The sequence below is a fragment of the Ranitomeya variabilis genome, chromosome 1 (genome assembly GCF_051348905.1).
Source record: "Ranitomeya variabilis isolate aRanVar5 chromosome 1, aRanVar5.hap1, whole genome shotgun sequence".
Lineage (NCBI taxonomy): Eukaryota > Metazoa > Chordata > Amphibia > Anura > Dendrobatidae > Ranitomeya > Ranitomeya variabilis.
This window is the reverse complement of record NC_135232.1, coordinates 1,044,391,518-1,044,403,740: the sequence shown is the minus strand read 5'-3', so window position 1 is coordinate 1,044,403,740 and position 12,223 is coordinate 1,044,391,518. Positions and strand designations below refer to the sequence as shown.

At 48.4% G+C, this 12,223-nt stretch overlaps 1 protein-coding gene across 3 annotated transcripts in view; it reads left to right on the top strand.

Moving 5' to 3' along the window:
• LOC143793094 (multifunctional protein ADE2-like) overlaps positions 1 to 12,223 on the top strand; it is a 59,211-nt gene that overhangs the window by 21,690 nt on the left and 25,298 nt on the right. For 2 of the 3 annotated variants that reach the window (XM_077279729.1, XM_077279728.1), the window contains exons 4-5: positions 1,620 to 1,697; positions 11,876 to 12,054. In XM_077279729.1, coding sequence (XP_077135844.1) covers positions 1,620 to 1,697; positions 11,876 to 12,054 — 257 coding nt within the window. The remainder of the gene's footprint in view (positions 1 to 1,619; positions 1,698 to 11,875; positions 12,055 to 12,223) is intronic. The other variant, XM_077279730.1, reaches the window with a different exon arrangement.

The following is a 12,223-nucleotide window of genomic DNA, read 5'->3' as shown; positions in this document are numbered from 1 at the left end:
TACTTGATCTTAAGCCTCTTGGAATTTTCCCTTCTTTGTAATATTGGCCTAAGGTTATCATATGCAACTGCAGATTAATCATACGTTTGACATCACTTTCATACTTGCGTTTAAGTTCTAATGTGGATGGTGTTTTCAAAAAAATCGCCTCTCCATCAAGTCCACCAAGTATGCGCTCTTCATCCTCTGGTGTGTATTTAAACACTCCATGTTCCATGGTTTTCTCCTCCATGGAACAAAAAAATGGCTTCAGAATAAATAATTGTAATGTTAATATCTAAATATAGCTGTGCACGTATATCCGGACAAAAATAGATACAAAAAAAGATGAAAACAGCACAAGCTCACCGACGGGTGCCAGGCCTCCCAGGCAGGACAGTCCACTCATCCACCCAAATATCATAGAAATTGAAAAAGGAAGGCAGCACTCCAATATTTGCAAAGGTGAAAAAAGCTGTGACGTTTATTTCAGACCCACATCTTCATACGACGTTTCGGCTCACACTGAGCCTTTCTCAAGCAGTGGGAGGTTACAATTCATGTGCTTATATACATGTGATTCACAATTATTTGCATACCATACAGCCATAAAAAGTGTTTACAGTGTTAAATAAAAGTTAATTCATTTCATAAGTGTTTCTTTAGTATACAAGGTGCGTTGTGCTAAAGTGCTGTTATGGACTATTCAGACTCCATTGATCCTCCAATCAATGGAGTCTGAATAGTCCATAACAGCACTTTAGCACAACGCACCTTGTATACTAAAGAAACACTTATGAAATGAATTAACTTTTATTTAACACTGTAAACACTTTTTATGGCTGTATGGTATGCAAATAATTGTGAATCACATGTATATAAGCACATGAATTGTAACCTCCCACTGCTTGAGAAAGGCTCAGTGTGAGCCGAAACGTCGTATGAAGATGTGGGTCTGAAATAAACGTCACAGCTTTTTTCACCTTTGCAAATATTGGAGTGCTGCCTTCCTTTTTCAATTTATATATATATATATATACCATAGTGTTCGTGGTTAGGAAACTCCTGTAACCTCTCGGTAATTAGCACTCATGCATTGTTCATATCCTCTTTCACCCGCTATATTAGATCTTGTGGTGTATTAGACCAGTGAGCTATGTAATATTTACTCCATTTTCCACAGTCTGCGATGAATTTCAGGTTCACTGTTAAAGGGAATGTGTGCCCCCCCCGGGACGTTTTTGCCTCCTATTAATATGGGCATGCAGGTAATAGAATGGTTAAATAGTCCTACCTGTATGCCCATATCTGTGGTCTTGATGTGCAGAAATCATGTTTTATTCGTTTATGGTAATGAGTTCTCCCAGGCTCAGGGGCGGGTGGTGCCTGGAAGAAAACTCGGCCTCTGGTCTTCGTTTGCATATCGCCCCCTCCGATCACAGTGCGCTGTGTGATGTATTGCTGGAGCTGGAATCCTGCACCTGCCCCCTGCAATCACGCAATTATACTTACCTTTTCCACATGCTATGGGCATTGGCTTCATTGTTCTACTGCGCAGGATTTGTTGAGTCACTGCTACTCCGCTACTTCAGGACACACAGTGACTCAGGAAGCAACATTTATATTTTACATTTATTTAGAAGCCGATGAGAACATTGTGGACGGCAATGAGGCCCAAGTTCTCACTCTCCGAAACAAGAGGAAGTTGAGTCTGAAAGGTGAGGCTCTGTGGCATTGATATACAGTGGCTTCCAAAAGTATTCACCCCATTTGCTTTTTACCTATTTTCTTACATTACAACTTGTGTTTAAATATTTCTCTATTCCGATTTGTGTGTGATGCATCAGCACTAAGATGGTGAAGTGAGAAAAATGTAAGCATAAATTAAATGTATGCTATCAAATTACTTAAAATTGGCATGTACATATGTATTCACCCCTTACCTTTTAGAAGTCCCATGCTTAGTAAAAGGAAGTCCACCTAGGTGCAATCTAAGTGTCACATGGTCTATCTGTATATGCACACCTTTTCTGAAAGGCCACAGAGGCTGCAACACCATTAAGCAAAAGGCACCACTAACCAAACACCACCATGAAGACCAAGGAGATCTCCAAACAAGTCAGGGACAAAGTTGTTGAAAAATACAAGGCGGGGTTGGGTTAAAAAAAAAATCCCACTCTCTGATGTTCCCCTGGAGCATCATCAAATCCATTATCATCAAATGGAAAAAAAACATGGTACCACAACAAACCTGCCAAGTGAGGGTTGTCCACCAAAACTCTCAGCCTGGGCAAGGAGGACATTAATCAGAGAGGCAGCACGAGACCAAAGGTAACACTGAAGGAGCTACAGAGTTCCCAAGCAGAGACTGGAGTATCTGTCCATATGATCCGAATAAGTGTTGCACTTCATAAAGGTGGCCTTTACAGAAGAGTGGCTTGTTTTGAGTTTGTTAAAAGACATGTGAAAGCCTCCCCAACTGTATGGAGGAAGGTTCTGTGGTCAGATGAGACCAAAATTGATCTTTCTTTATCGCCTCTCATTGGGGGACACAGGAACCATGGGTGTATGCTGCTGCCACTAGAAGGCTGACACTATGCAAATAAAAAAGATAGCTCCTCCTCTGCAGTGTACACCCCACCGACTGGCATTATACTCTTCAGTTTTAGCTTAGTGTCAGTAGGAGGTGGACACGGGTCTTTCTTTAGACCCTTATCTACCTCAATGTGCGTCGTTCCTTTTCAGGTTTTCCGGAGGGATACAGGGTGAACAGTCACACCTGTAGTCCCATAATATGGACTATGAGTACGGCGTGTACTGCCACCCCGTATCCTCATAGCTCCCTCTCCAGGACCAAGATCCTAGCACACAAGCGTGCTCAGAAGTCCGGTCCTGGCTCTGTCCCCCACCCACTCGCCCACCAGAGCCTGTCGGTCGGAGGAGACGAGGACGTCCGTCATCGGCTCCACAGACGTCTAATATCTTCCACGCTTTTTCAAGGTTAGTACGACGGCGTGGGATGTTAGGTGAGTATTTGTGCTACCTGTGGGAACCCCTGCGGCCGCACCTTTTCTGCGCAAGGGTCCCACCGCACACTTAAAAAAAAAAAATAATAAAATGTCTGGGGCTTATCTTTTGCGCGACGCTTCTGACGACCTTCCGCGCTCCTTCCCACGGCGGCTGCGTTTCTTAGGCAGTCACACTGCTTACCTGCGACCGTTTTTCCGGTTAATTCTGCGGCGTGGTTCCCCTTCAGGCAGCCGTGCCAGGTTTTCTCCGGCGGCCGCACCTTTGGAGGTGACTCGCGGCCGCGACCCTCCAGCGGCCACCGGCTTCTAATATAGGCCCCGGCTTTCCCTGGGGCCTACTTCCGGCGCCGGTACCGGCGTTTTCCTTACTACATGCGGCGGCTGCCGCACCTATTAGCCGGGCGGCGGTGCGCGAGCTAAGAGCGCCGCGCCGCTGTTCACTTCGGCGGTCACCGGCTTCTAATTTAGGCCCCGGCTTCCCCCGGGGCCTACTTCCGGTGCCGCGCTCTGCCCACTTCCTTTTGCCTCGGGCGGGCTTTCTCCCGCCCGACAAACTGTGCCCTGCGTTCCCCACCCACCGGCGCCATCTCGGCTGGCTCCGCCCCTTCCTCCACGCCGCTGCTGGACACTCAGGTCACGAGTTTTGTGCCTCGTGCCACGCACTCCGCAGAGCGCTCTTCTTCTGAGGACACAGCAGGAAATCTGCACCGGAGATCCACAGCATCTTCCTCCAGGCCTCCGTGGTTTTTCGTCTGCCGTGAGTAGCTCTGCACTGCAGACTGACACCCCCCTCTGCTCCACTGTCCCCTAACCTGCTGGCATTTCTTCAGGGAGCTCTCCATTATGTCTAACTCTAAAGGGGGCCACTCTCATCCTCCTACTTCCTCCTCTAAGTCTTCTGTCTTAGTCAAATACTTTGCTTGTTCGTCCTGTAACAGCAAACTTCCCTCAGGTCAGTCCTCTCCGCTCTGTCAGGCCTGCAGCAACCCGATTGTTCCCACCGCCCAGGATCCCCCCGGCCGCTCCGCTGAGAGTGATACCCCCATCCCAGGCTGGGCCTCCTCTCTGTCTCAATCCGTGGCCGATTTAACACGGGTGTCTCAAACCCTGGTGTCCGTACTGGATCGGTTACCCCTGCAGACTCCAGCAGTAGCCAGCGGGTCCCAGGAACCGCCGCCCGAGCCCTCCTTGATAAGCCACAAAAGGTCCAGGCAGGTATGTCGGTCTGAGTCCTCTTCGCGTTCTATCTCGCCACACGGCCCTCCCCTGCGGTCGGTGTCCCCCCGATCCTCCTCCCCTGAGTCAGGCGAGGCTCTCTCTGATGCGCCCTCGGAGGATTTTTCGGAGCTGGATTCTAACCAAATCGCCACCATGAGGGATATGGTCCAGAATCTCATTGGGGCAATAAACCAAACCTGTGGCATCAAGGATCCCTCTACGGAACCCGCAGTTCAGGCGGTTTCGTTTAGACGGGCCAAACCACCTTCCAAGTTTTTTGCTCCTCATCCTGAATTCGTGGAAATCTTGGCCAGAGAGAGAGAGAACCCGACCAGACGTTTTCAGAGGGGAAAACGCCTGGGTGTGTTATATCCTTTTCCTCCAGAACTTACCGCCAATTGGACGGTCTCTCCCTCGGTGGATCCCCCTGTTTCCAGGCTGTCCACCAACACGGTGCTTCCTCTGTCCGGCGGAGCATCTCTGAAGGACTCTAATGATAGAGTTGTAGAATCCTTCGCGAAGTCAGCCTTTGAAGCAGCTGCGGCGGCACTATGCCCAGCTTTTGCTTCCACTTGGGTCTCAAAATCTATTTCCAAATGGTCCAAGGATCTCCGTCGAGGTATCCTGGACGGGGCGCCTCCCGCGCAACTAGCGGAGCTTGCCAACCAGATTTCCCACGCTGGTGAATACCTGGTCTCCGCCTCCCTGGATACCGCGTCTTGTGCGGCTCAGGCTTCCAGCAATGCTGTTGCCATCCGCCGGACCGTTTGGCTCAATGCCTGGCAGGCGGACTTATCTTTCAAAAAGTCCCTTACCAGTCTGCCCTTCCAGGGCTCTCGTCTCTTTGGTCCCCAGCTGGACCAAATCATTAAGGACGCCACTGGGGGTACAAGTTCTCTTCTCCCCCAGGCTAAGCCTCGCCGCCCTCCTCCTAGACGGCAGTTTCGATCCTTTTGGCCTTTTCGACGCTTCGCGGCGTCAAACTCCTTTGCCCAGCAGCAACAGAGGCCTCAGGCACGTCAAGAGAAGAAGGCGGTGTCCTTCAGGCCCACTCCGTCCTGGCGTCCTCGCTACTCCCAGGGTAGATCTTCCAGGCCCAGGACCGGAAGATCCACCTCTGCATGACTCTCGGCAAGACTCCAGCCCAACTCCCAGGTTGGGCGGCCGTCTTCTCTTTTTCAGGGACGCCTGGCTTTCCGCAGTAGAGGACGCATGGGTCAGGGAAGTTGCATCCTTGGGATACAAGATAGAGTTCATTTCATGACCCTGGGATCGTTTCTTCGAATCCCGTCCTCCAAGAGATCCCGCTTTAGTTCCGGGCTTCTTTGCAGCCATCGCTTCTCTTCTCAAAGCCGGGGTTATCGTTCCCGTACCAGAAAAAGAACGTTTCACGGGTTTCTACTCGAACCTTTTTGTGGTACCGAAAAAGGATGGCAAGGTTCGTCCCATTCTGGACCTCAAATTGCTGAACAGGAGAGTTCATCTGAGACGCTTCAGGATGGAATCTCTTCGTTCACTAATTGCTTCCATGGAGGCCCAGGAATTTCTGTGCTCAATCGACATCCAGGACGCCTACCTCCATGTCCCGATATTTCCCGGACATCACCGTTTCCTGCGCTTTGCAGTGCTCCGGGAACATTTTCAGTTCGTCGCCCTGCCATTCGGCCTCGCAACCGCTCCAAGGGTATTCACAAAGATCATGGCGGCACTGATGGCCATCTTGAGAGTCAGAGGCCTGGTCCTTTTTCCTTACCTCGACGACATCCTCATCAAGGCTCCGTCCTTTGCTCAGGCTCACGAAAGACTGTCTATTGTTATCGACACCTTAGTCCGTTTCGGGTGGCTGGTCAACCGGAAGAAGTCCTGCCTTATCCCTTCTCAGCGCATCATCTTTCTGGGCATGCTCTTCGACACTCGTCAGACTAGAGTCTTCCTTCCCAAAGACAAGAAATCCACCCTTTGTCGGGACATACGCTTGCTCCAGGGTCCTCGGCCTCCCTCCCTCCGTTTGGCCATGAGGGCTCTTGGGAGGATGGTAGCAACATTGGAAGCGATTCCCTTCGCCCAATTTCACTCGCGACCCCTCCAGCAAGCCATTCTGTCTCAATGGGACAGGTCTGTCTTCTCCCTGGATCGGCCAATCCGTCTCTCTTCTCGGGTCAAACGGTCTCTCAACTGGTGGCTGACGTCACCTCTTGTCTCCCAGGGCAGGTCCTTCCTTCCAGTTCACTGGCAGGTGGTGACGACGGACGCCAGCCTGCTTGGCTGGGGTGCGGTGTTTCGTCACCTGACGGTCCAGGGCCGTTGGTCGTCGCAGGAGTCGTCTCTGCCAATCAATGTCCTCGAAATTCGGGCCATTTTTCTGTCCCTCCGCCACTGGGAAACTATTCTCAGGGGCCTGCCAGTCTGGGTCCAGACGGACAACGCCACGGCCGTGGCATATGTCAACCATCAGGGGGGGACCCGGAGCTCCTTGGCCCTTGCCGAGGTATCCAAGATCCTCCTTTGGGCAGAGGCTACAGTTCCGGTGATATCCGCGGTGCATATCCCCGGCGTGGACAACTGGGCCGCCGACTTCCTCAGCCGCGAGGGCCTCGCGGCAGGGGAATGGTCCTTGCATCCGGAGGTCTTCCATCAGATTTGTCTTCGATGGGGGACTCCGGACGTGGACCTCACGGCGTCTCGAATGAACAGGAAGGTTCCGCAGTTCGTCTCCAGGTCTCGCGATCCTCTCGCAGTGGGCGTCGACGCTCTGGCCATCCCTTGGTCACAGTTTGGGCTGCCTTACCTGTTCCCACCCCTTCCACTTCTTCCCAAGCTGTTGAAGAAGATCAAAGCGGAAGGGGTGTCGGTCATCCTGATCGCCCCGGATTGGCCCAGGAGAGCTTGGTTCGCAGAGCTCGTCAACCTTCTCGCGGACGCTCCCTGGCGCCTTCCAGACAGGCCCGATCTGCTGTCTCAGGGTCCGATCTGCCACCCAAATTCTCGGTCGCTCAGTTTAACGGCGTGGCTGTTGAGACCGCGGTTCTAAGAGCGTCCGGCCTTTCAGACCGGGTGATTCACACCATGATTCAGGCTTGGAAGCCTTTGTCTTCCAGGATCTACTACCGTACCTGGAAGGCTTACTTCCGTTGGTGCGAGTCCAACCGCGTTCCGTCTATGACCTTTTCCCTGCCTTCTCTTTTGGCCTTCCTTCAGGCAGGACTGGATTCGGGCCTGGCTCTTAGCTCCCTGAAGGGCCAGGTTTCTGCGCTTTCCATCCTCTTTCAGAAGACTTTAGCTTCTCGGCCACAGGTTAAGACCTTCCTTCAAGGAGTGGCCCACACTGTCCCGCCGTACAGGGCTCCTGTGGATGCATGGGATTTGAACCTGGTACTGGACGTTCTGAGGGTTTCTCCCTTTGAGCCCCTTAGGGAGATTCTTCTATCAGTTCTATCTTGGAAGGTGTCCTTTCTTGTGGCCATCACGTCTATTCGCCGCGTTTCCGAGTTGGCGGCTCTGTCTTGCCAACCTCCGTTTTTGGTCATTCACCAGGATAAGGTGGTCTTCCGGCCTCCACCTTCTTTTCTTCCTAAGGTGGTTTCAACCTTCCACCTCAACGAGGACATCATTTTACCTTCCTTTTGTCCAGCTCCGACTCATCCTCTGGAGCGATCTTTGAACAAGCTGGACCTTGTCAGGGCAGTGAGGATCTTCCTGGATAGAACCTCCACTTTTCGAAAGACTGATTCCTTTTTCGTAATTCCTGATGGCACACGCAGAGGCCAACCGGCTTCTAAGGCGACTATTGCTCGCTGGATCAGAATGGCAATTTTGGAGGCTTACCGGGTCAAGAACAGAGTGCCCCCTCCTGGGATTAAGGCTCACTCTACCCGGGCAGTCGGCGCCTCCTGGGCGGTGCGCCACAGGGCTTCCGCCCTACAGCTTTGCAAAGCGGCAACTTGGTCTTCTATCCACACGTTCGCCAAATTTTACAAGGTCCATACCTACGCTTCGGCGGACGCCAGCCTAGGCAGAAGGATCTTGCAGGCGGCAGTGGTGAGTCCTCTGACCTGATGGAAGTCTGTTTTCCCGCCCTAGGGACTGCTTTGGGACGTCCCATGGTTCCTGTGTCCCCCAATGAGAGGCGATAAAGAAAATAGGATTTTTGGTTGCTTACCGTAAAATCTGTTTCTTGGAGCCTTCATTGGGGGACACAGCTCCCTCCCAAGTTTTCTGTTGTTATCTGTTATATGACTGTTCTCACGTTACAGTTCTCAAGTTTGTGGTTATGGTTTTTCAACCTTGTTCTTTATCTCCTACTGCTTTCTCACTAACTGAAGAGTATAATGCCAGTCGGTGGGGTGTACACTGCAGAGGAGGAGCTATCTTTTTTTATTTGCATAGTGTCAGCCTCCTAGTGGCAGCAGCATACACCCATGGTTCCTGTGTCCCCCAATGAAGGCTCCAAGAAACAGATTTTACGGTAAGCAACCAAAAATCCTGTTTTTTCATCACCAAGGTAAACGCTATGTCTGGCCCCAAACCAATACACCTCGTCACCCCAACACCATCCCCACCGTGAAACATTGTGGTGGCAGCATCATGTTGTCGGGATATTTTTCAGTAGCTGGGAAAGGGAAAATGGTTTGAGTCGAGGGGAAGATGGGTGGTGTGAATTACCAGGATATTCTTGCGTAAAACCTTGTTTGTCTGTCAGTGATTTGAGACTGGGACCGAGGTTCACCTTCCAACAAGACAATGACCCAAAGAGGTTTATGGAGAAACATGTAAATGTTTTGGAGTGGCCATGTCAAAGCCCAGACATTAATCCAATTGCGAATCTGTGGTCAGGCTTGAAGATTGCTGTTCACCAGAGGAAACCATCTAACTTGAATGAGTTCGAGCAGTTTTGCCTTGAGGAATGGACAAAGATCCCAAGGGCAAGATGAGAAAAGCTCCTAAAGACTCATCCAAAGCGATTTGCTGCTGTAATTGCCACAAAAGGAGTCTCTACAAAGTACTGAGTCTACACTGTGTTCCAAATTATTATGCAAATTGGATTTAAGTGTCATAAAGATTTAATTGTTTTGTTTTTCAAATAAACTCGTGGATGGTATTGTGTCTCAGGGCTCAATGGATCACTGAAATCAATCTTAAACACATGTGATAATTGGTTTTCCAGGTGATTCTAATTAAAGGAAAACTACTTAAAAATGATGTTCCACATTATTAAGCAGGTCACAGTTTTCAAGTAACATGGGAAAGAAAAAGGATCTCTCTGCTGCTGAAAAGCATCAAATAGTGCAATGCCTTGGTGAAGGGATGAAAACATTACAAATTTTCCAAAAACATTAGCGTGATCATCGTACTTTTAAGAGATTTGTGGCTGTATCTGAGCACAAATGTGTTTGTGCTGATAAAGGCATAATGAGGAAGATTTCTGCCAGGCAAGTTCATCGGATTAAGAGAGCAGCTGCTAAAAAGCCATTAAAAAGCAGCAAACAGATATTTGAAGCTGCTGGTGCCTCTGGAGTCCCTCGAACCTCAAGGTGTAGGCTCCTTCAAAGGCTTGCTGTGGTGCATAAACCTACTATTCGGCCACCCTTAAACAGTGTTCACAAGCAGAAATGGTTGTATTGGGCCCACACATACATGAAGACTAATTTCCAAACAGTCTTGTTTACTGATAAGTGTTGAGCAACCCTGGATGGTCCAGATGGATGGAGTAGTGGATGGTTGGTGGATGGCCACCATGTCCCAACAAGGCTGCAACGTCAGCGAGGAGGTGGAGGAGTCATGTTTTGGGCCGGAATCATGGGAAACAGCTGGTAAGGCCCTTTAAGGTTCCTGAAGGTGTGAAAATGACCTCTGCAAAGTATATAAAGTTTCTGACTGATAACTTTCTTCTATGGTCTAAAAAGCAGAAACGTGCCTTCAGGAGCAAAATCATCTTCATGCTGAGAATGCCCCATCTCATGCTGCAAAGAATACCTCTGAGTCATTGGCTGCTATGGGCATAAAAGGAGAGAAACTCATGGTGTGGCCACCATCTTCCCCTGACCTCAACCCTATAGAGAACCTTTAGAGGATCATCAAGCAAAAGATCTATGAGGGTAGGAGGCAGTTCACATCCAAACAGCAGCTCCGGGAGGCTATTCCAACTTCATGCAAAGAAATACAAGCAGAAACTCTCCAAAAACTCAGAAGTTCAATGGATGCAAGAATTGTGAAGGTGACATCAAAGAAGGGTCCTATGTTAACATGTAACTTGGCCTGTTGGGATATTTTGGCGTTAAATAGCTTTTTTGTTCAGTGAATGTGACCTCCTAATGCTGCAAATTCAACAAATGAGCATTTTCAGTTCTTTAAAACATATCAAATGTTTAGAAATTCTACTGTGCCTAATAATTTGGACCAGTGCATTTTGAGTTTTTATTCATTTTGGAGATTATACTGTTATCATTGGGAGGTTTCTTCAATAAAATTCGATGTATAATCTTAACGGGTGATGACTTTTATTAGACTGACTATCATTTGCACCGACCATTTAGGAAAATCTGATAAAAATGTAATTTGCATAATAATTTGGAACATAGTGTAAAGGGGTGAACAGTTATGCACACTGAAGTTTTCAATTATTTTCTCTTTTTTTGTTGTTTGCTTCACAATAAAAATAAAACCAAATGTTCACCGTTGCTGGCATGTTTTTTACATGGACTGATGCAAACCCTCCAAGGGGGGAGACTGGGTTGTGAATAACTTTGCAAGACACTGTATCGTATAATTTCTTCTAGGATTATGTATCATCTTGTCAAGACCATGACTAACTCCACAACTAATTTATAACCTATTTACAGGATATCCCACTAGCGTGAACCTTGGCGTGATGATCATCGCAGGTTTTCTGAGATATGTTGGGTTCTCTTGGTCAAGCGATTGTGTTACCAAATTGTTGAGCAAATCATTTTTGACAATTTCTGTGGTTTCATCTTGTTCTCTACCATTTCTTTAATGACCCATTACCTAGGAATTAGCTTTTGGGCAGCCCTGCATCCATCATATTTTAAAGGGGTATTTCCAAAGTAGACATTTATTGCATGTTATATAACCCTCCCTTTGCTGCTGGGTTTAAGCAGCAATAAGGGACACTAGACCCTCATGTTATCAATCAGTGGGAGTACCGTTGTTGGGGTCCCCACCTGCCAAATATTTGTGTTTATCGTAATATGCTATTTCAGAACATCCCTTAAAGTGTAGCAACCTGTTGGCTCTTCAGCTTTAGTGGAGCATTACTGTGATAACTGTACTGAGGCTACAGACTAATGCTGGGGTTGTCACTGTATGTCCTATTTTGCTAAAGCTGGAGAAGACTTTTTTCATCATATAATAATAATAATAATAATAATAATAGCGCCCCCCCAGTGGCTTTATTTTGACTTGAGACCAGCAGGAGACTTGCCAACGCTAATACTTTGCTTTTGGTGTCATTTTATTCAAAAAATGTTTAAAAAGAAAGTTAGTGGAAAATAATATACCGTTATCCCCAGGACTGCTTGGTGCAGACTTGGAGGAGCGTCTCGGGGTGACGCTTTTATTCTCTGAACATCGTTGCCTATGTTATATACAGCCAGTGAACGAGTCGTCACAAAATTGTCTTGTTTTTATAGAGAATCACCTTCCATTAAAGAAACTTCTTGCTGATCACATACCATCTTCTGATCCTGTTGAATTCTCATTGGAAAACCAAGCTACTGAGGAGGAAGCCGAGGGGCAGAGCTTTATTGACCATCACGGGAGCTACCGGTATATGAAGGACCAGTCAGAACAGCACAGATATGAGCCTCAGGTGCATCTCCCACTGTGTGCTTAGTACTTTACAGGGGCTATTCCAGAATGTAATGTTTTGTTGGAACACCCCAGTAACTTCATAAAACATACAGGAGTCGATTCATCTAGACTGACATACAAAATGCTCACGCTATGCCAGTCTTGCCAGATTCATCAAGATGCTCACA